The 21,899-nt window shown below is 43.1% G+C and overlaps 1 protein-coding gene across 6 annotated transcripts in view; it reads right to left on the bottom strand.

The window, feature by feature from the left end:
• Gpld1 (glycosylphosphatidylinositol specific phospholipase D1) overlaps nt 1–21,899 on the bottom strand; it is a 54,983-nt gene that overhangs the window by 32,173 nt on the left and 911 nt on the right. For 3 of the 6 annotated variants that reach the window (XR_004945047.1, XM_036188973.1, XM_036188979.1), the window contains exons 2-9: nt 17,337–17,617; nt 16,652–16,958; nt 12,270–12,325; nt 6,981–7,059; nt 3,385–3,482; nt 2,866–2,976; nt 1,522–1,570; nt 480–534 (exon numbers count right to left, since the gene is read on the bottom strand). Coding sequence is in view for 5 of the 6 variants with exons in the window: in XM_036188973.1 (XP_036044866.1) it covers nt 480–534; nt 1,522–1,570; nt 2,866–2,976; nt 3,385–3,482; nt 6,981–7,059; nt 12,270–12,325; nt 16,652–16,745 (542 nt within the window). In the remaining variant the exon portion in view is untranslated. Of the gene's footprint in view, nt 1–479; nt 535–1,521; nt 1,571–2,865; nt 2,977–3,384; nt 3,483–6,980; nt 7,060–12,269; nt 12,326–16,651; nt 16,959–17,336; nt 17,618–21,344; nt 21,409–21,899 lie in introns of those variants that run through there. The other 3 variants (XM_036188974.1, XM_036188975.1, XM_036188976.1) reach the window with 3 other exon arrangements.

Genomic DNA, 21,899 nt, shown 5'->3' with positions numbered 1-21,899 from the left:
ATAAACTGCACAAAGATAATTGAAGAAATAATTTAACAAAATGATAAGAAATTAGAAATGATCTATTCAAGCACTGTTCAAAAACACTAACAAAACCCAGAACTAGTCACACAGGCCATAACTCACGCTGCTTGAGAGGCTGAGGAAGGAGGTCACGAGGTCAAAGCCTGCCTAGGCTATGAGTGAGATCAAGGCTAACCTGAGAGACTCAGAGAGCCCCTGTCTCAAATTTTAAACCAAGTAAAAACAAAAAGAAGCAGCAGCAGCAGCTAAGGACTTAGCAATAAGGCAGTGGCCTAGCATCCAGAAGGCCCTGGTTCTTGTCCCCTAGTAACAAGGGTGAAATTACAACAAGAAATAAAAGAGACAAACTAAGGGGGAAATAAGCTGTAAACTTAAGAGAAGAAGCAAACCCAATAAGAGCCCAAGTCATAACTGTCATCTGGGCATCACATATTTAACAGAAACATTGGTCTTACCAGCGCCTGGAGAGGTAGTTAAAATTAAATTCAAACTGGCTCAGCACGTCTCCTCCTACAGCAAGAGAAACATATTTACAGTCTGTGGGCTAATGACAAGACACTTCTTACGCATTCCCACAAACACATTTCCACAAACCAGACCTTTCCCATAGTTACTCATTCTCTGTTTTAGATCTGTCTTGAAGGAAAAGCTATCTTTTAAATATTTTAGCTAGTGAAATGCATGAATTAAGAATCATTTGTATAATAAAACAATTCTATTTTCTCTCTCTCTCTCTTTTTTTTTGTTTAACAGGGGCTCACTGTGTAGCTCTGGGTGGTCTGGCACTCACTGTGTGCTTAATGCTAGCCTTAAACTTGCAGTAATCCTCCTGTCTCAGACTTCCCAAGTGCTGGGATTATAGATGTGTGCCACCATACTCAGCTTTGGATTTATTTTATTTTGAAAAAAGATAGACCATATAGGTACTTTTAAATAAATACTAATTTGTGTATTTAAAGAGAATTACTACAGGAAAAAAGAGTTCACCAATTGAAAGCTAAAGTACAGGTGACTAAGATTAATCTATCAAATGGATTTTAATCCAACATGTAAGTGAAAATGTTTTAATTATACATCAACAACAAAATACATATTTTTAAACAAAAAATATATTAGCATGCCCATTCAGAAATGCATCTCTGTGTTGAATGAAATGTGTTATATTCTAAATGAACTTTAGCATTACAATTAGAAAAATACTTAACAATGTATAAGGTTGTCAGGATGGCTCAGTGGGTAAAGGCACTTGCTATATAAGCCTGGTGACCTGAATCAATTCCCAGAATGCACAGAAAGGTGGAGGGAACCACTCCTTAAAGTGGCCCTTTGACCTTCACACATGCACACTGTGGGTCAACACACACACACACACACACACACACACACACACACATCATGCACATGAGAGCACACACACACTCACATATACACACACACATGCATCACACTAACAAATAGAAAAGTAGTTGGCATATGAAAAAAGTGAATAAACAGTACCAAAATCACCAGCTGAATGAGCCTCAGAATAGGAGTCCTGAAAATCAATCTGAGGAGCAAAGAGAAGCACATGGTGAATGTCACAGACTGTGACCTAGAATGTCACCCCAAGTCAGACAAACCGAGGGGAGGTGACAGCCTGATGCAGGGGACTGGAGGAGTGTATCGTGGTAGACTTGGTCTTCACACTGACATGCTCCTTTTGTCTGTGTTGGCCATTGAGTTGGGTAACAAAACTGCTGCAGACAGTTGTGCCTCCCTGGGTGGACAATGTCTCCAATGGAGTCAAAGATTACAGGTCCAATAGGATGGAATTAAGGGTGACTGTGGGACAAATATGAGCAAGGTCTACTGACACATATATGAAAACATCATGATGAAGCCCATTATCTTATACGTTAATGAAAAATTCAACTAACATGCAACAAGCAGACTGGAGTGATGGTTCAGTGGTTGCCCTTCCAGAGGACTTGAGTTTGATCCCCAACAACTATGTGAGGACTCACAACTGTAACTCAGACCCAGGGGGACCCAAGAACCTCTTCTGGCCTCCACAAGCATTAAATACACGTGGTGCAGACACACAACATACAGGCAAAACACCCATGCACATCAAATAAAAATAAAGATTAAAATCTTCATTTAAAAATGCCAAAAGTCTCCGGGCGGTGGTGGCGCACACCTAATCCCAGCACTTGGGAGGTAGAGGCAGGCGGATCTCTGTGAGTTCAAGGCAGGCCTGGTCTACAGAGTGAGTCCCAGGACAGGTTCCAAAGCTACACAGAGAAACCCTGTCTCGAAAAAACAAAAACAAAAAATAATAAAATAAATAAACAAACAAACAAATAAATAAAATGCCAAAAGTCAAATAAAACAACTGATTGCAGAGCCTTTCAGCTAAGCTATCGGGAAAGACTGCAATCCTCTGTTTGGGAACTCTCAATGTTGAACAGAGCCAAGGGGCAGATACTCCTTTCCTTATTCAGACACTGCCTCAAAGGCACTGCAGACAAGGTTTCCAGCCCCTGTTTCCAGCCATTAGTTCACTCTGTTTTTGTGGATGTGTCTTCAGAGGTGGTAACAAGGAAAGGAATTAACTTAAAAAAGACAGAACTCTGACCAGAAGCCACTTTGGATCAGAAGGCTAATTTGCATGGGATGTGTGAATAACCTCAAGTTTTCCTTTTCTTTAAGATAATCCAGTCTTGTCTGTGGAACTGGGGATCAAACCCGGGGCTTTGTGTGTTAAGCAGGCATTCTATCTCTGAGCTCCCTCACACCCCAGCCCAAGTCCAGCTTTGATCAGGGTGTGGCAGTGGCACTCTCTTGGTGATATGCACTCACGGCTCCCATCGTCCTGAGGAATCCTTGTTCAATACCCAGGCTGTGCCAGCTGACATCAGCAACCATGTGGGAGGTGATCCCAAACAAGAATGCCACCAACTTCTCTGTGTCCTGGCAGAAAAGAAAATCCAAGTCTTATGTGTTGGGTTACATTGATTCCCTGATTTAACAGGCTTGAACAAACATGAACTAATTTCCATGATTGAGACTTAAAGAATTGGAAGCAGATAAATTATATAGCTTCTAGTTACCAGGAAGTTCATAGGATTTTCTGAAATGCTGTGTCTTGGAAGGTTTTCAGATTCATTGGCATTGGAGTGACAATCTCTGAACTTTTCTTGACAACTTTATTTCTGTATTGACCAGGCATCTGCTGTGTGCCCATTGGTGTACTGGGCACTGCAGGTTAAGTGATAATTAGCTATCCCGGTGTGGGGATCAGAGATTCCAAATGCAGTGAGTTTAACAGTACTTGTCAGCACAGCGGTGAACTGATTCAGGGTTAGAGGGCACACCTACCTTCTCCCAGGGCAGAGGGTAGTTCTCCCGAATGTAATGAATGCTAGCATTAAGAAAGGGAGTCCAGTGAGTGCTCTCAGATACATCATGGTATTTTCCTGATAAAACAAAAAAGTAGAGCTGTGGTTCCTAAAAAGTCGAGAGTCTCCTCATATTTCCCATGACCGTCCACTGTATTGCTGGATCCTTTTATTTTTCCCTCCAATACTTTGTTTCCTCTGTTCTTCCTCCAAGGACACCTCATGAGCAGACAGACCAGAAGAGTCACTCAGAGGATACTTGCACAGGGGTGTGCCTATATTCCAACATCTTATCCCCTGTTACTCTTCTTTAATTTATTTTTATTATTGTTATTATTACATTGGTTTATGGTGTGTCTGTTTGTGTGTACATGCACACTACACACAGCACTCATATAGACATCAGAGGACAACTTCCAGGAGTCAGCTGTCTTCTGCCGCTATGTGGGTTCCAGGAACTGAACTCAGGTCATCAGACCTGGAAGCAAGTGCCTCTACTAACGAGTCATTTCACGCAGACCCTCCCCACTTACTCTCTGGAAGTTACTTTTCTCTGCCACATATTGGTCGGAATCTTTGCATCACACAGGAGAGTATAAACTGTCTTATGAAAACACGGAAAGCCAAGCATGGTGACAACACACTTGCAATCCCAAAACTCAGAAGGTGGAGGCAGATGGAGGAGGATCAGGGGTTCAAGGTCATCTTCAGCTGCATGGTGAATTTGAGGCCATACCTAGGCTACACAAGACTTTATCATGAAAAAAAAGGGAAGGAGGGAAGGAGAGGAGGGAGTGACAGAAAGATAAATGATTTATATAGACAGATAGATGATAGATAGATAGATAGATAGATAGATAGATAGATAGATAGATGGATGGATGGAGGATAGTTTTGATGACCCTGTCCACATTTCTCAGAACCATTGCTGTGTGTTTTGTCTATCTTGAAGGCCAGTACACATTGAGTAATGCTTCTTAAATTAAATTATCAAAATATTCTCTTCTCTTTCTCATATGTAATGTTTCAAGGGACTGTCAGAATATCAAGGGACAGTGGGATTCCCTGAATTCTGCTTAGCAAATGCCAAGTGAGAAATAGTAGGCTAGAGATAAGAGCTATGACCCACAGGCAAGAACAATAGTAATGAAGAATGACAGGCTGAGAGAATGTGGAAATTTGAATGTGGCTAGACCCCATAATCTCATTGGGAGTGGCATTATTAGGAGGTGTGGCTTTGTTGGAGTGGGTACAGCCTTGTTAGAGGAAGTGTGTCACTGTGGGGGCGGGCTTTGAGGTTTCCTATGCTCAGGATACTGCCCAGTGTCTCAGTTGACTTCCTGTTGCCTGCAAGATATAGGACTCTCAGCTAAATCTGCCTATGTGTTGCCATGCTCCCAGTCATAATAATAATGGACTGAACCTCTGAAACTATAAGAAAGCCACCCCAATTAAATGTTTTCTTTTAAGAGTTGCTGTGAGCCGGTTGTGGTGGCACACACCAGTAGGATTTGCTGAAGGAAGTGGAGGCAGGAGGATCATGAGTTCAAGGCCAGCCTGGGCAATTAAAATTTAAAAAAAAAAAAAGAGTTGCTGTGGTCATGGTGTCTCTTTAGAGCAATAAAAACCCTAACTAAGACAGGAAAACAGAAAGAAGTATTTATAAATACAAGAAAGGCCAAACTTAGCTCTGTGTAATCCCGAACACAGAAGATAGTAGCACCTCAGTATTTCACTGATGTTAAATTGAGGGGGTCCTTGTAGGTATCATTCAGGGAAGCAAACTCCACGAAGAGAAAAGAATGAAAGCCTGGTGCAGATTGACTCCATCAACTTGGATCAGACATGGGGGAGTCAAATAACAGGCAGTTTGTTCCCAATGTATTTAAACCCAGTACAGTTTGGAAAACGTTTCCTGTTATAACACAATCCCCTTTGCACAAGAAAGTGTAACTACACTGAAATTCAACTTGATGTACATGTCATTTCCACCAAGAAGATTGGTTCTAAGGATACCCTAGCTGTACTAGCCTAAGGGCATAAGGGCTGGCCTGGTCTCGGACATACAGATAGCATAGAGGTCATTTGGGCTATTAGCCACCTCTGGTCCTGGTTGTGGGAGCTTGGGGGAGCCTAGGGCCGGAAGGGTCATTCAGACTGCTAGCCAACTCCTGTCTTTGTGGTAAGAGCTTGATATGGCCTGGCCCAGCAGATAACACAGATCACCAGGCAGTTACTCATTTCCAATTTTCAGCTTTCTAGATGGAAGAGTTTTTCATCCTTCCCATTGGAAAGACAATCCTGTATGTTTAACATTTCTGGTTTCTCTGGAGATGTGTGGGTTTAATGATCTTCATGCTGTGCTCCCAACATTAAATGTCACCACTAGATTGCTAAGAAAAGAGACTTAAAACAATAGATTATCCTGAGGCACCAGAAATGATTTCCATGGTGACCTGATGCCCCAATAAAATGGAAGACCATCCCTGCAGATTTCTTTTAACCCACTTCTACCTACAGGGTAATTCCAACAGTACCTGTTTCAGCTGGCTTCTTTGTGCCCTGGCTTGGGTTGGGTTTAGTTGGGTTGGGATTGGCTGATGGACAGACTAAATTAGGAGATGAGAGAAAAGGAAGAGATGGGAGGTCTGGGTGTTGACATTTCAGTTCTTCCGCTGTAGGGTCAAAATGGGCTGGCTCTGACCCTTAGCTACAGATTCTACTCCTGTCCAGTGGCCCTCTCCATGAAAGTCTCCCACCACAATGCAGTAATCACTCCCCCGCACTGTCTCTGGTGACTCCTTATACCTGTCCACACCTTCAGGAAGGGTACTCTCATTAAATTGCCCTCAACATACTCAGCTAGCTTATTTCTTCATAGCACTGGGCAGTGGCTTCAATACCAAGAACAACCCAGGGAGGAGGCTGCCCAGGGCAGACACAGAACTGAGACTGTAGGGAACCTTTTGAAAGTTGCATGCTGACAAACACAGAGGGGCTACCACAGAGCACCAAAGCAAGCACAGACACCTAGACCAGGTATCACCACAAAGCAAAGTTCCAGAATTTCTATGCTCAAGCAGAAAAGTCACTGGAAAACAACCATTTTACATATATGTGTTTATATATAAAGTTGTATTTTATTTTTAATTATGTACATGCGTTTGTCTGTGTATGATGTACATGTGAGTAAAAGTGCCTGTAGAGACCAGAAAAAGGTGTCAGAAAAAGCCCAAGTAGTATTGGGTTATGAGCCTCCTAACATGGATACTGGGAACCAAAATCTCATCTTCCAAAAAAGCAGGGTACATTTTTAACCACTGAGCATCTCTCCAACCCATGAAACATTTTTTTTTTCTTTTTCAAGACAGGGTTTCTCTGTGTAGCATTATGCCTTTCCTGGAACTCATTCTGTAGTCCAGGCTGGCCTTGAACTCACAGAGATCTGCCTGCCTCTGCCTCCCGAGTGCTGAGATCAAAGGCATGTGCCACCACTGCCTGGCTTTATTTTTAAAGTCAAAGTCAATCCTGTTCACCAGTAAATGTGGCATGATTCCTCTGAAAACCCTCCCGTACCTCTTTTGCAGATGCTAGGGTAAAAGGCATCAGGAAACACCGTCCCAGCTTGATACGCGTCCTGGTGTTCTAAGAGTAGCTGAGGAACAAGAGAATGCAGACATTAGAGGGCAGGGGCCAGCAGGCCGGGAGAAGTCAGCCCTGTGCATTTCTCTCTATGAGAGGCTAGAACCACACTGGACAAGGGTAGCGTGAAGGGAAACGTGGGCAGGAGTAACTGTTAAAAGCCCATGCATACTTTACCAGGGTATAGTAGGTAGCATATAAAACTTCAGGCTCTTTCCTACATAACAGGCCTGTTTAGAAAGGAGCAAAAACTGCCTGTTTAAATGTTACCATCTTTCATTTTCTATCTTTGTTTCTCTAATGGAGTAGAATCCCCCTAAGACTATTATTTTTATTTATTTGTTTGTTTGTTTGTTTTGAGACAGGGTTTCTCTGTGAAGTTTTGTGCCTTTCCTAGCACTCACTTGGTAGCCCAGGCTGGCCTCGAACTCACAGAGATCCGCCTGGCTCTGCCTCCCGAGTGCTGGGATTAAAGGCGTGCGCCACCACCGCCCAGCAGGACTATTTTAAATTTTTATTTCTTTGTATGTTTTGGTTTTCTGACACAAGGTCTCCTGTAGCCCAGCTGGCCTGAACTTGTTATGGAGCCAAAGATGACCTTGAACTCCTGAGCCTCTTGCCTCCATCTCAGGAGTGCTGGGGTTACAGACTGGTAATAACCACCATACCTGGCCTTCCCTAAGACTATTCAGTTGATCCAAAATTGGTTTAGGACAAGACTTGCAATGATCTACAGTGAAATAAAAAAAATACAGACAGACAGACAGACAGACAGACAGACACACACACACACACACACACACACACACACACACACACAAGTGCAGAGTGGTTGATGATACACATCTTTAATCCCAGCACTTGGGGAGGCAGATGCAGGAGGATCTCTGTGAGCTCAAGGCTAGCCTGGACTACAAAGTGAGTTTCAAGAGAAATAGGTCTACACGGAGAAATCCTGTCCAGAAAAACCAACTACATACACACACACACGCACACACACACACACACACATCTGTGATTTAACACAAATGTATAATAAGTAGCAACAACAAACTGCTGTGTGCATGTGCAGGGTTATACCTCAGGGGCTTTAGTTCATCCTTCCTCCTTCCCTTCCTCCCTCCCTCCCTTCCTTCCTATTCTATTCTCCCTGTGCTTTAAGAGAGTTGCAAAATTATTCTTTCCCTTTGAAAACGATGTGACAGCGGATAGCAGGGTCTTTCTCTAGAACGTCTTTGTTAAACTTGCTCACTCAGTTCTTTGTTGACTCTTACTGTGTGGCAAGCTCAGACAGCGGCTAAGAAACAGACTGTGTCCCCAGAGTGCTTGGCACAGCCCCAGCTCTGCCATGGAGCCCTCCTGCTTCTCCCACTAGCTTGGAAGCCTGCAGGTTTTCTGCAGCAGAGATTCAGAGGCTCTTAGTGGCACACCAACATTGCTCACAAGCAGAGCATAGGACATCAGGTTCACCAGACGCAGGTCAAGGTTACAAGTGCCTGTAACTAGTGCTCAAGATGGATTTGCATTTTCCGAAACAAGATTGTGTTGAAGTCCGTTGAATCTGCAGCTAGCCAGCAGGAGAGTGGCTGTGTCAACAGGCACACAGGCAGTTTCTAGTACCACTGTTTCGAATGTTGTTCCTGGAGGCCTTTCTAGACATTTCTAGACACTGCTGGAGCTGTTCCCCGACTCTCACACAGGTAGGACAGCCAGTGCCTTAGTTCCTGGCTTTTAATCCCTCTCTGTCTACGCTAGATCAAGGGGCTTCTGCAAAGGGGCCATGAGGGACACAATCCATAGTCAAGTTTGGGGGTACAATTTTGATTTATTATTATTGTTATTATTATGATGCATGTGTGATATGGAGTGTGTGTGTGTGTGTGTGTGTGTGTGTGTGTGTGTGCATTCCTGTGTGGATGAACATATGCTACAACACACATGGGGGGCGGGTAAGACGGCAACTTTCAGAAGCAAGTTCCCTCCACATGGATCTAGGGCTCAAACCCTGGTCATCAGCCTTGGTTCAAAGTACCTTTACCCAGTGAGATATATCACCAGCCAGACAATTGAACTTCCATCACTTAAAAATCATAAACAGCAAGATTTCGAGACAGTTCAGTGGTTAAAGACTCTTGTTGACCAGAGTTCAATTCCCAGTACCTCCATCAGGAAGCTCACAATTGCCTGTAACTCCAGCTCCAAGAGATTTGACACCCTCTTATGACCTGCACGGGCATGTGTTTATATGTCACACACACACACACATACACTCACACATAAATTTTTAAAAAGCATAAATAATCTTATCAGATTCTGGTTTAGGAGCTTGATGTGTGTTAAGCCTTTCTTACATATCAAGGGGAAGGTAATCATTAAAATGAGCCATTATCAGACACAGACAATTAACAGATGAGGTAACAGAAAAATTTCTACTCTCTTGAAATATATTGAACCTTATAATAAGTTAATAATTAAAAGGCCAAGTTAAACCTAGAATGAAATACCCTTTTGTGAGACAGGGTCACTCCTAACCTAGGCTTGCTTTGAGCTTACTATATAGTCAAAGGAGACCTTGAACTGTCTTCAGCCTCCCAAGTGCTGGAATGGCAGAGTGGTAAACACCCAGCCCAATTTTGCTGGCAAGGATGAAAAGAATAAAAAGTAAACCATAAAAGCAAAACCTCTATCAAATCTGAATATTTATCAAAATTTTCAAGTAAAACACAAAAGGAATTAAGGCTGTTTGTGTGTACATGTGTACTATGAAGTACATATACATAAATGTGATTTTTGTTCATGCTTCCTGACTCAGACCTTCCTCCAAAAGTGGAATGTAAAAACTAGAATTTCCCTGCCCCAGGTAGGTCCCAGAAACTCTAACTTAAGGGTGGGGACATTTTGGCCTGAGTCTAGCCCTAAAGAAATGCTGGCCTTACCCTGTCTGATAGGGAAGGACAATTGAGCAACGCTTGCTGGGTTTCCCCACCCATGCTAGGAATGTTAAATCAGACTCATTGATGATGCTGTCCAGCTTCAGGCCACACCATGACACCTCCATAGAATTCCAGAGGATGAGGCTACATTTTATGGACAGCTGGGCACAAAAAAAGCTTGAAAGAATGTAAACAATACCTCATCCTGAACCAGAGAGATGGCATGCACCTCCCCTCAAAACACACATAAGATATAATAATAATAATAATAATAATAATAATAATAATAATAATAATGTATTTAAGGAACTCATTGTAATACTAGGAATGGGGCAGCCCCAACTGTGTTTGGGACCTTTCCAGAACTTGCTGCATGCTGTGAGAGCCAAAGTTACATTTTAAGTTTTAATTACTATGCCTTAGAGATCCATGAAACAAAAAGATGCCTCTCATCTACAAGTCCCTTGTCCAAGGACAGATAGTTCCTGAAATGCTGGAGGCTACTGTTTATGGGAGGTCACAAGCCACATGTTTTTCACTCCCCTAAACAAGTTTGTTTGCCCCATCTGCACCAGATGTGCTTGATCACCTGTGGGTGGGACGTTCACAAGCAGGAAATAAGTCAGGATGTATGCTTGCCCCCAATTGGATATAAGCTGGAGGTACATCAGGATGTATGCTCGCTCCTGATAGGACCTGATGGGAAATACTTAAGCTGCTGTAAAACTTTATTAGGGGCCATTTTTTTTTTTCTGGGAAAACAGAGATGGACCTGGGCAGTATTTAATGAAAGCTTGCTTCAAATTTGGCTTTAAACTGTGGTAGTGGTTTTATTCTTGATTGGTGGAATTAACAATGTCTGTCCACCTGCCTTTCCTTTTACATTTAGTTATTTGTGCATGTGTGCCATCGTCCATATGTAGAGGTTACAGAGCAATTTTCAGAAGTATGTTTATTTCCCCTTCCACTGTCTGGGGTCTAGGGACCAGATTCAGGTTGGCAGGCCCAGCAGACCAATGGTCTGAGTCAGCTCTGATGTCACAAGAGATTGCTAACCACTGCTATCAATGTCAGTCTTTTTTTTTTTTTTTTTTCTTTTCTTTTTTTTTTTTTTTTTTTTTTTGAGACATGGTTTCTCTGTGTAGCTTTGGAGCCTGTCCTGGATCTCGCTCGGTAGACCAGGCTGGCCTCGAACTCACAAAGATCCGCCTGCCTCTGCCTCCCGAGTGCTGGGATTAAAGGTGTGCGTCACCACCGCCCGGCTCAATGTCAGTCTTTAAGACTCATCTTTGCCATAGAATGTTAAGTATTATATTGTTTATTATCATTGTTATTGTTATTATTATCATACATCTAGGAGCAGTGCCTAGGGACACAATGGGTTAAACTGACTTCAGGATGGGCACAGGTCCTACAGGTGAGAGGAGACACAGAAATAGCACACTTCTTCATAAAGACCTCTGGCTTCTGAGTTCAAGTTGAGGCTACAACTCTTATCTAGAATATGTATGGCTCTGAATTCAGTTTCCAATAATACAGTCTAGACACAAACACACACACACACACACACACACACACACACACACACACACACACACACACCACAGAAAGAGAGAGAGAGAGAGGGAAGGAAAGAAAGACTCCTGCTCTTCCTTCTGATGATAAAGATGTGGACAACACATAGTGATAAAAAGTAGAAAATGAATGAGTGATTTCTCTCAAGTAAGACCTCTCTTTATAAGAAAAAAAATTATATAAAAATTATTTCAAGCTGGGCAGTGGTGGCGCAGGCCTATAATCCCAGCACTCAGGAGGAAGAGGCAGGTGGATCTCTGTGAGTTCGAGGCCAGCCTGGTCTACAAAGCAAGTTCCAGGACAGCCTCCAAAGCTACAGAGAAACCCTGTCTCGAAAAAAACAAAACAAAACAAAACAAAATTATTTCAAGGACCCAGGATACAGCTTACTAGTAAAGCTATTGCCTAGCATGCATGAGGCTCTGGATTCTATACCAAATATTGCAAAAAGCAAAGAAACAACATGTTTTCAAATTATGAATTATATTTCCTAAATATTTAAATTTTAAAATGTTTAAAATTTTAAAAATATATATGTTTGTATACATACATATATAATATCTGAGTGGCACTGGAGAAGATGTGTACCTTTTAACCACAATATTAGTTTTATAAAGATATAAGGACAACTCTTAGGATTAAAGATATGTTTAGACTTTGTTTGACACCCACAGAGGAAAATGTATGTTCAATCAACAGAAATTCAGCTCCCTACCTCTTTGTAGTTAATGCGTCCATCTTGAAGCTGAAGAAACTCCAGAGCCCTGTGTCCTGAAAGAAATGAATACCACACAAGCTAAGTTCAACTGTACTTACCAGAGGCCATATTTTAAAAGATTTCTTTTAAATTGTGTGTGTGTGTGTGTGTGTGTGTGTGTGTGTGTGTGTGTGTGTTTATATGTTCATATGTTCATGAGTGCAGTTACCCATGGAATCTGGAGCTGGAGTTATACATAGTTGTGAGCCCTCCAACATGGGTGCTTAGAAGTGAGCTTGGGTCCTCTGTAAGAGCAAGAAGTATTTTTACTTGATGAACCATCTCTCTAACTCCATAGAGATCTTTTTTTGAGAAAAAGAGAATTTTTCAATTGCAAACTATGGAGAAAACTGGAAATAAAAAAGTAAGATTGTATTCACTTGAGGTTTTCTTCAGGCATAACTGTTTTTGTTTTGTTTTGTTTGTTTGTTTGTTTGTTTATTTGACATAGAGTCTCTCTGTGTAGCCCAGATAGGCATGGAACTCAGGCTTTGAACTCCCAGAGATCCACCTGCCTCCTCCCAAGTGCTAGGATTAAATGCATCTTTCTTTCTTTTTTTTTTTTTCTTTTTCTTTCTTTTTTTTTTTTTATGGTTTTTGGAGACAGGGTTTCTCTGTGTAGCTTTGTGCCTTTCCTGGAACTCACTTTGGAGACCAGGCTGGCCTTGAACTCACAGAGATCTGCCTGCCTCTGCCTCCCGAATGCTGGGATTAAAGGCATGCGCCACCACCGCCCAGCTTAAATGCATTTTTCACCACATCTGGCTAAGGCATAATTGTTCCAAAAATATTTATATTATATTATTATATTAACTGTAACTATATCAGAATACAAATCAAACTTGAATGGCGATTTAAAATTCCTTCTTAACTAACTATGACCTTGGACAAGTTACCTAACGCTGTAGACCTCAGTTCCTGCCTCTGTGAAATGAAAACAAAATGCGACCTTACAGGTTGGCTGAGAGAACCACAGAAAATAAATACTGAGTGAGGACAGAGTAACAGTCATTTGGGAGGAACTTGGGAAACAGAAACTGTCATGGTATTTGCCTCAGAACTGAGTAGATAAACCTAAACACAAAATACAAGAAAAGCTAAAGGCATAGCTAACCAATGATCCTCAAGTGCATTTCATGATTGAAATAATTCAGAAGGACAAGGTTACCTCGGAAAGTTGACTGCTCCACCCGATACACACAGACACATAGAGATCCAACCTGAACCTTAGCAACAGTGAAAGGGCTGACCTTCCTGGGAACACACATTCAATGGCAACACCTTATTTCTACTGCGAATCACATTCACTTTTTAAAAGATTTATTTTTATGTGTATGGGGTTCTGCCTACATACATGTCTATGCACCACATGCTTATGGTGCCTTCATAGTCCAGAAGAGGGCGTTGTATCCCTGAGTACAGACATTAGTGAGAGGTCATGTGGGTGTGCTAGGAATCAAACCCAGATCCTCTAGAAGAGCAGTCAGTTTTCTTAACTGCTGAGCCATCACTCCAGCCCGGAATCACATTCATCTTTTTTAAAGTCATATGTCAATTAAAAAAACAACACTCCTCTCTTGTATTCATTGACACCCTAACAATCAAGTCATAAACCATGCAAATAATCCAGATGCAGGATTCCAGTGTTGTCCCAACACAAACCATTGAACAATGATAACTCTAATAATGAGTTGACATAAATATCAATCTTCCACTCAGGTCTCACATAAGAAATGAAAAAAATGAACCCAGCTATATTATTTAAGTTTTTGGTAAATATAAGGTAGGATTTCAGTTGCCTTTTATATGAAAAATCTTAGAATTTGTGCAGGTTTTATTTCATGTATGTCTATAGACATAGATCATTTTTTTGAAGGGGTTTCACTCTGTAACCTAAGCTGGCCTAGAACTCACAATTATCCTCCTGCTTCTGCCTCCCCATTGCTGGGACTACAAGTATAAGCTACTACAACCTGGTTAGATATTTTTGAATATCCATTAGAATTTACCTATGCATCAGGAACACAGAAACTCAAAGGGTTTTGTTTGTTTGTTTGTTTGTTTTACTCCAAGGATTTTAAAAAGTTATTTTCATTTCCCTGTATTTCCTTTGAGCTTCTGTTGCTTTAGAGTTGGAAGATCCTTCAGAATCTATTAGCTTGCCCTCTCCCAGCCTGGTGGGGCACACAGGCACCATGGGTTGCTCAGAACCACACATCTAGTTTATAGCAGGACTGTCTAATCGCTGAGAGTGTCCCTTTCCCACCGTTTCCCGACTCTCCTTAGGCAGTAATGTTGGATAGAAAGAACGGCAGACTCATGGTCAAGATATGAGTGAGCCAGAAACGGTAGGATCCATTTCCTCATCTGCAAATCCAGCCCTCTGTCCCTTCCACTGGTAACTGTGGTCTTAGGGTCCTGCCTGCCATGGCTCAGAATCTAGATTTACTTGGCACTGCTAAATGTTCCTATTAAATCTGTAACCTTGTCACTCTTTGTAACTAAATAGAGGTGGCATAAGTATGAAATAAGGTAATCCTCATTGAAATGAAAGAAAACTTAGAACATCAAATCTACCTAAAATTAATCTTAAAATCACTGTAGAATGCACTCCTATTTTGATTGTACTATGAATTGTCTTATATTCTCCACATGTTAAAAAATTTCATAAATACATTTCATAAGAACCAAATCCCTTTGTTAGGAGAGACCACCCCCCCCCCCCACACACACACACGCTTAGGATGGTAGCTATGTAAAGTGACAAGGGTTTTGATTATCAACATATCACATCACATATCTTAAATTCATACAATTTATTTTTGTCAATTATACCTTAACAAAGCTAGAAAAGGTAAATCTAAAAAAACCTGACTGTCTTCACTTACCTATATCCACTATCTATGTCCTACTTGATTTCTGTCTCAGAATTAAACACCATGGCCAAAAGCATCTTGGGGACGAGAGCTTTGATTGGCTTACACACCCCAACCACAGTCCTTCATGGAGGGAACTCAGGGCAGAAACTCAGAATAGGAACTTGGAGGCAGGAACTGAAGCAGAGACCATGGAAGAACAACAGTGCTTGCTGGCTTGTTCGCTCATAGCTTGCTCAGACATCTCCTGCCCACGGTGAACCGAACCTCCCCCATGGATCATGAATCAAGGAAATGCAGCACTGACTTATCTCCAGTCTAATCTGATGGAGGCAATTGTCAGTTGAGAGTCCCTCTTCCCAGAACTGTCCAGTTGACAATGACTAGCCAGCACTAGATAACAAGTGTACTCTGGCTCACTCTGCCTCTGCCCCCAAGGTCAGGCACACTGGAGTGTGTGGCCTTCTCCTGCAGAACTCCTAATGCTAAACTGGACTCCTGTAATATTAACAACCACCCAGCTTCATCAGTTGCCTTAACCTCCCTGAAGCCAAGCACCTTAATGCCCAGAGGTAGCACTTAAGCCCTGGGAAATAATTTAGGTCAGTGATGGAAGTGAGGGTGGGCCTCAAAGCTCAAATGATGCATCATGCTCATAAGAACCATTAACAGCCACTTGACCCAGGGACCCATTCCCAAGGCCACATATGGCCCTTTCCATCTACCTGGAATTGCCTGTCCTTGGAAGTATAAAAAGCAACAAAAATAATCTCACGCCCCTGCCATAGCATCCACAGTCCTTCTCTCCTAGTCCTATGACTTTCTTCAGATCCTTGCTGTCCTGCCAGGAGCACCCAGTGGCCTAGCATAAGGGCCTCGGCTCTCTGACCTACCTATCCCTCCACCAAGCCCACCTGCCACTTCCTAGCCGTGGACACGTCCAGTCTCTCTCTTCTCCACCGTCAGGCCACTTCTGACAGCAGGGAGAAGTGTGCCAATATATGGAATAGATTTTCAATCTCTTTCTCATGCTCACTGACAGATTCTTGTCCTTTTAATAACACACAAAGAGGGGAGGAGAGATGGCTCAGTTGTTAAGAGTACATACTGCTCTTGACAGGGACATAATTTGGTCACTAGCACCCATGTTGGGTAGCTCATAATTGCCTGTAATTCCAGCTCCAGAGGGGTCTGATGCCTCTGACCTCCAAAGGCACCCGCATGCATGTGCACATACCTACACACAAAAACTTAAAACTAATAATCTTTAAGAACTAACACAAAGGGCCAGGAGTGATGCAAAACACCCATTATCCCAGCATTCAGGAGAGGTAGGAAGATCCCCTCAACTTGGAGACCAGCCTGTTCTACAGAGTGATCTCCAAGTCAGCCAGAGCTATATCAGGAGAACCTGTCTCTAAAACAGACAGAAAGACAGAGAGATAAATAAGGCCCAGTACTTACCTATTTCTACATGTGTTGAGAGGCCACAAGCTGAACTAGAGCAGAAAAAAGACAGCAGGAGCAGCAGGCCAGACCACAGCCTGCCAGCAGACATGTTGTTATTTCTCCCCCTGGCTGCTCTGCTAATGTGGAGACAATTCAAGCTGTAGCCAAACTATGACTCCAAACTCCAGACACAGACTCCGTGTGTTCCCTCTACACAGGTTACTGACACAGGAAACCAAGCCTTGTTTCAAAATAGTACTGTTTTCCAATCAAGTCCACGGATCAACCACTGTTTAGCTTTTCCAGAACAGCAAACAGACACCTGGGAGGGAGAAAAAGTAATCTGATGATGGATCTGCAAAGCCTGTTGATAGAGGCACTTTGTCATCTCAGCCACCCAGACTGTCCCTCAACACGCAATTGGCACAGCCAACCAAACTTGCCTTCAGCTTGCTTTCTACAAGGTACTCGCCTGTGCCAGCTCCATTAGACTGCCTCCTCGTCTTGGACATCCTCTGCTCACACTTAACAGAGTTTCCTCATCCTCCCAAGTCCCAAGTGCATGCTGGGAAAGCTTTTATGGTGATCATCTAGAACCGGCTTCTCTTTTTATATTTGGCAACAGATACTGACACTTGTCTGTGTTACACAACCCCAGCCGCTCCTGGCCTTCAACTCTGGCTCTTCCAACAGGACTTACCTGAGATGTGTTGCAAGGAAGGATTCCTGCAGCCACTGACTGCACCTGGGAGGTGGAGGCAGGAAGCAGATTAGGACAAAGAGACAAGGGTCTGGACAATGCTGGACTCAGAACATACTCATTATGAAGTAGCCAATCAGCAACAGGCAGAACAAGAGAAGCAATTCAGGTCATTCATGGACAGAAATGATGGTGATCTTAACACCCGAACGATGCATTGTAAATGCTGAAAGCCGCAGTGCTATCCCAAAGGACTGGAGGAAACAGCGTTCACTCTCAGGCTAAGCAAGGGGAAGAGATGAATGAACAAAAGACAGCATAATTTGAGTTGGCTGTCTGCCAGGCAGCATTTGTTTTGTAATCTTAACTCAACCCCATTTAACCCCCAAGAAATGGACTCTGTAGTTCTCCCCACCTAGGGACACTGGCCCTGACTACTTATTACTTTTAAGCCACAGGCAAGAAGTCAGTGTTTTGTTTTGTTATGTTTAATTTGGCTATCAGGGTGTTTATAAACTTACACCGCCTTGCTTGCTTTTGGTTTTGTCAATGGGATCTCATGGATGCCAGAATAGCTCTGACCTTATTAGGTAGCCAAGGATGACTTTAAATTCCAGATTCTCCTGCTTCTACCTCCCAGTGTTCCAACTGTAGTTGTGAGCCAGGATACCTAGCCAGACTTAACTTTTTTTAAGTCAGTAAATTCACATATAAATCTAGAATTTTAGCTCTCTATACAAAAGAAAATAAAACCCCAAAGAACTGACTCCTGACTCAACATCTCTCCTGACATGACAATCAACTGAAGTGGGAACCAGTTGTCTCTTCAACGAATATGCCCTCCTCTGTGTCCTCTTGACCTAACCTTCCACACAATTGGGAAGCCTTTAGAAGTCTAAGGTGGTCCCCTCTCTTTCTGATCCTCCCAAAGTCTGCAGGTGAGGTAGTAGTGACAATAAACTGGTACTTTAGTAAACTTAGGAGCACCCAAGAGGAGCCAATCAATAACAGAAAATCGGGTGTGGTTGCTGACACTGTAATCCCAGCACTCTGGAGGCTGAGGCAGGATGACTTACAGGAGTTTGAGGCTAACCTGGACTACACTGAGATCTTTTCTTAAAAACAACAGGGCTGGCAAGATGGCTCTGTGTCTAAAGGCACTTGCTGCCAAGCCTGATGACTTAAGATCAATACCCAGGGTAGAAGTAGAGAATTTATTTCCCCACTCAAATGTACAAGTAAATAAATGTAATAGCAACCTTAAAACAACCAAAAAGAGAGCAGAAAGAGGACTGCCAAGGATCACTAGGAAAAAATTCTGCCTAAAAGGCAGATATCAAAAAACCAAGCCAGAGCACCAGAGAAAGGAATGGGTTCCATTTACTAACCAATACTAATCTCAGACTTCTTGTGTATTTTATACATTTATACACACACACACACACACACACACACACACACATACATGCAATAAAAAGGAAGGAATTCCTCAGTACAATGTGATGGTAATGTGATAATATTGTTTCTCTTAAAGATATGACTTTAAGAGAAGGCTAATCTATAGTTCTCAGTATCAAGAAAACTGCCCAAAATGCTGGGGAGATGGCTTAGTCTTTAAAACACAAGCATGAGGTCCCAAGTCCCAATCCTTATCATCATGTAAAAGCCAGGCACAGTATTGTGCATCCATAACCCTAGTGCTGGGGAGGCGGGGGCAGGGAGATCTCGGAAGTTCATTGGTCAGCTAGCCTAATTAAATCGGTGAGCTCTAGGCTCAGTGAGAAACCACGTGCAAGTTATTAAAATACACTTCTGCTTTCCTGTGACTCAGAAATAATGATAGTTTCCACCCTATGGGCCACTGTGAACATCAGATGAGGAAATAGACAATGCGGGGTGGGGGGGGGGCATTTTGAGACAGGGTTTCTCTGTGTAGATTTTGGTGCCTGTCCTGGAACTCACTCTGCAGACCAGGCTGGCCTTGAACTCACAGAGATCCACCTGGCTCTGCCTCCCAAGTGCTGGGATTAAAGGCATGTGCCACCACTGCCTGGCTGCAATGCATTTTTAATGGAGATTAGTATACAGTAAGTATATAATATGTTCACAACTATTCTTCAGAAAAAGCTTTCCCACTCAAATTCACTATGGATTTCTGTTATTTTTCCTCATTGATTCCTGTTTTGTTTGGGGTTTGTAGTGCAGAGGATCAAATCCAGAGTTTCCTTCATTCTAGGCAAATGTCCTACCACTGAGCTACAGCCCAAACCCACTTATTGATTGATTGATTGATTGATTTTTTTCGAGACAGGCCCAAACCCATTTGTTTGTTTGTTTGTTTGTTCGTTGATTCATTTATTTATTTATTGGTTTTTCAAGGCAGGGTTTTTCTGTGTACCTTTGCACCTTTCCTGCAACTCACTCTGTAGGCCAGGCTGTCCTCGAACTCACAGAGATCCGCCTGGCTCTGCCTCCCAAGTGCTGGGATTAAAGGCGTGTGCCACCATTGCCCAGCTTGATTTATTTTTAATTAAAAAAAAAAAGACTTTGCATTCAGGTAGTAAGTATAAGAGCATTTCTAAAAATTTAAATATGGATATAAAGCAAAACGGGATGAAGGCTTTGAATCATGTGCAGATGAGGTACAATATTTTTTATAAGGCACACATGACTTTAGGCTGTTCTTAAACTCCCTATGTAGCTGAGTTATGCCTTGATTTTTTTTAATGTGTGTGTGTGTGTGTGTGTGTGTGTGTGTGTGTGTGTGTGTTTATCTGTGAGTTTGAATGCAGGTGGAGGTCAGACAACAAGTTTCAGGAGACACACATACACACACACACAGTGTTGAGGCAGGGTTCCTCTCGAGGCAGGGTCTGCTGCTCTGTGTATTCCAGGCCAACTGGTGCTTCCAGATGGCTTACCTGTCTTCCCCTCCCATCTTGCTGTTAGAGGGTGGAATTTTGCAGATATGTGTTACTGCATCCACCCTTTTTATGGTTCTAGAGGCTGAACTTGGGTCATTAAGCTTGTGAGGCAAGCATTTTTACCCACTAGGCCATCTTCCCAGCCCTACCTTGAGTTCTCAACCTCTTTGCCTCTACCTCCCCATGATGGGAGTGCAGGCATGAGCCAGCAGGCCCCGCTTTAGACATAATTTTAGTGTCCAGACCACAGCAGCTCGTTTCTCCAGTACGTATGTCACTGTCATTACAGGACCTTGACAGCAGCTGGAGAAGAGGGTGGATGAGGCCAGGAACTGGGGCCTTAGAGATAGCTCAGCAGGTAAAGGTGCTTGCTGCCAAGTCCAGTCCCTGGGACCCACATGGTAGAAGGAGAAGGTTCTCACCAATTCTGGCAACCCTCCCCCTCCTCCACACAAATCAATTTTAAAAGCCAGGAACTGGAAACTAATAGTGCCCAAGAACATAAGGAGAAAAGGGAAACGCGGTCATCCATCCCCTCCCCACCCCACTCCCACCCCTCCTTCCCCACTCCCCTAACCCCACTCCTCCACCCCCACCCCCAGTGCATTTCTCTCATGGGTCCTAGTGAGCATACCTATCCAAGACCTAGGAGATGCCAGAGAGGTAAGCTTGGAGGCTGGAGAGAATTGTTCCCACTCCAAATGGGGGGCTCTCTGAGGGGCACAAAACAGTGTGGGACACGGGAGTGCCACTTCTCAGACTACAGGGACTGTTGCCTTGGTGAGCTCCCTCCTTCAGCAAATAAGTAAATAGATGATGATTGGACTACCCCGTTGGTGTGAAGGTAATAAATAGAGCAGGATTATACTCAAATCGGGTTTTCTTTTCCCTCCTCCCTTTAAAAGAAATAAACACTGAGAGTGATCAGATCCTAGGTAGGCAAGTCAGGGGAGAGGGGAAGAGGGAGGCTATCTAACAGTTAGAGAGAGAGGGTGGGTGGGGGAGAGAGGAAGGGAAGTGGGAGGGAGGGAGAGGGAGGGGGGAGGGAAGGGGGAGGGGGAGAGAGAAAGAAAATAAATCTTACACTGGAGCAAACAGTTGAGGACTGGAACCTGAGAAACACAGCTGATTTCAAGTTTGTGGCGGAGAGTGAGGAGACCTGCTCTGAAGGGAAAGCCCAGAGAAGGTCAAATGGGCTGTCAGCAGAGCGCCCCCTACAGGCCGCAGGCATCCAGGCCAGCCAGCTTGTGATAGCACCAGAGGCCCTGCTTACCTTGACCGGGAATTCCCTCAATAAAATACAAGACGACAGAACAGTAAACAAACACAGGCACATACATGTGCACACACCCCTGCACACACAATTAAATGCTGCTGTTAGATCTTCTGCCAGATGTGACTGGCACAAGGCTGGGAGGCTCTGACTCAGCAGAAGACAAAGTCAACAGTTAACAGGACCTCCTAGGCATTTTGCAAATACAGTATCCTAACTGGGGCATGTAGCACCTGCCTGTAATCCCAGAACTCTAGGAAGGGAGGCTGTGAGATGTAGGTCTTCCTTCTACTAGGGTACATAGTAACGTTTCCTCAATAATTATGTATTATTATTATCTTTTTAAAATGAAGAACCTACATGCTC

Source organism: Onychomys torridus, chromosome 5 (genome assembly GCF_903995425.1).
Source record: "Onychomys torridus chromosome 5, mOncTor1.1, whole genome shotgun sequence".
NCBI lineage: Eukaryota > Metazoa > Chordata > Mammalia > Rodentia > Cricetidae > Onychomys > Onychomys torridus.
The sequence above is the reverse complement of the archived record's forward strand: the minus strand, read 5'-3'. Positions and strand labels throughout refer to the sequence as shown.